The 1,344-nt window shown below is 42.2% G+C and overlaps 1 protein-coding gene across 1 annotated transcript in view; it reads right to left on the reverse strand.

Moving 5' to 3' along the window:
- The window catches only part of LOC106526533 (delta-1-pyrroline-5-carboxylate synthase), a gene marked incomplete at its 5' end in the record, with an annotated part of 12,028 nt that overhangs the window by 1,741 nt on the left and 8,943 nt on the right, over positions 1-1,344 (reverse strand). The window contains 1 exon segment of the mRNA XM_014021160.1: positions 356-638. Within this exon segment, the coding sequence (XP_013876614.1) occupies positions 356-638 (283 nt within the window).

Raw genomic sequence — 1,344 nt, forward strand, 5'->3', positions numbered from 1 at the left:
CATCATGGATCAGATATTGATCAGATGCTGCTGCTGACTGATCCATGATCTGTCAGCATGAAAATGAAAATCTGAATTATGGAACTGAAAGTGAAAGTAGTCAAACTGATTTTTTCATAAACCAAAATACAGTTTCAAAACAAATTAATTCAAATTCTAAACATTAAATTCAGTTTCAATTTAGTGAAATTCACTTTCAAACCAATGCATTTAATTTCAAATTCTGCACATTCAGATTCAATCTGAGCGATTCAGATTCACTTCCTGCTGACACAAGATTTATCCCATATATATGACTCATCCATCACATTTAGATGAATTTAGAAGCTGTAAAACACCGCGGGTTTTAACGCACCCAGGCCGAAGCGGTAGCCATCAGCGAAGCGAGAGCTGGCGTTCCAGAACACGCAGGCGCTGTCCACCTGCTGCAGGAACTGCTCCGCCGTGCTTTCGTTCTCCGTGACGATGACGTCGGTGTGGGAGCTGCCGTACTTGTGGATGTGGTCCACGGCGTCCTGCATGCTGTCCACCACCTCGATGCAGCACTCCAGGTCCCCGTACTCGGTCCGGAGGGACTTCACCTCCGACGGGCTGAAGGTGAGGTAGGAGGCGAAACGAGGACCGGCGTGGATCTTCACCTGAAAACAGAAAATGGGGACAAAACTTTTTCTGATTAATAAGGTACATATCTGACCCAAAACCTAACCTCASCAGGCTGTGTGCACCGGGACAATGGTCAAAAATCATCCCCACCAGGTAGCAAAAACATGCACACACRTAGCGAAACAACTAGTTTTTTTTGTTTGTTTGTTTGTTTTGTTTCAAACCAGAGTTGGAAAAACTTTTTTTTTTCTTGTTAACTGTGGAGATGAAATGTGGACGGTTGCTGGCTCTTGCTAGGCCAGGTTCTGTTCTGGGAGAGCAGCAGATCATTTCAGCAGCATGAGGAAGCTCACCTGTATGGCAGGCCACTTTTACATATAATCGGCTTCACCACAATTACATTCCAGGTATGTGAAATTGTTTTTATGACTAGATGTTTTAGTTATTTAAGTKAGAAACACATAAGCTTCAATTAATGCTAATGAAATTGCAGACTTTTTCATGTTCTGTTATTTTATTTTTTAACTGTACACTCTTTTATTAAATACTAGTAATCTTTCTGCTGTTAATTAYTGTCTGTTCTTCATTCTGGTTTTGACAAGGCCAAAGACCCAGAGGGCCAAACTACAGGAGTTGACCTTTAAGGGGCAGGTGTGGTTTAAAACAGGGTTTCTTAACCTTTTTGACCTCGGGGCCCAATTTGTTGAACATAAAGTGACACGAGGTCCAGTCAGACATTAC

This window comes from Austrofundulus limnaeus, unplaced genomic scaffold, assembly GCF_001266775.1.
Source record: "Austrofundulus limnaeus strain Quisiro unplaced genomic scaffold, Austrofundulus_limnaeus-1.0 Scaffold280, whole genome shotgun sequence".
NCBI lineage: Eukaryota > Metazoa > Chordata > Actinopteri > Cyprinodontiformes > Rivulidae > Austrofundulus > Austrofundulus limnaeus.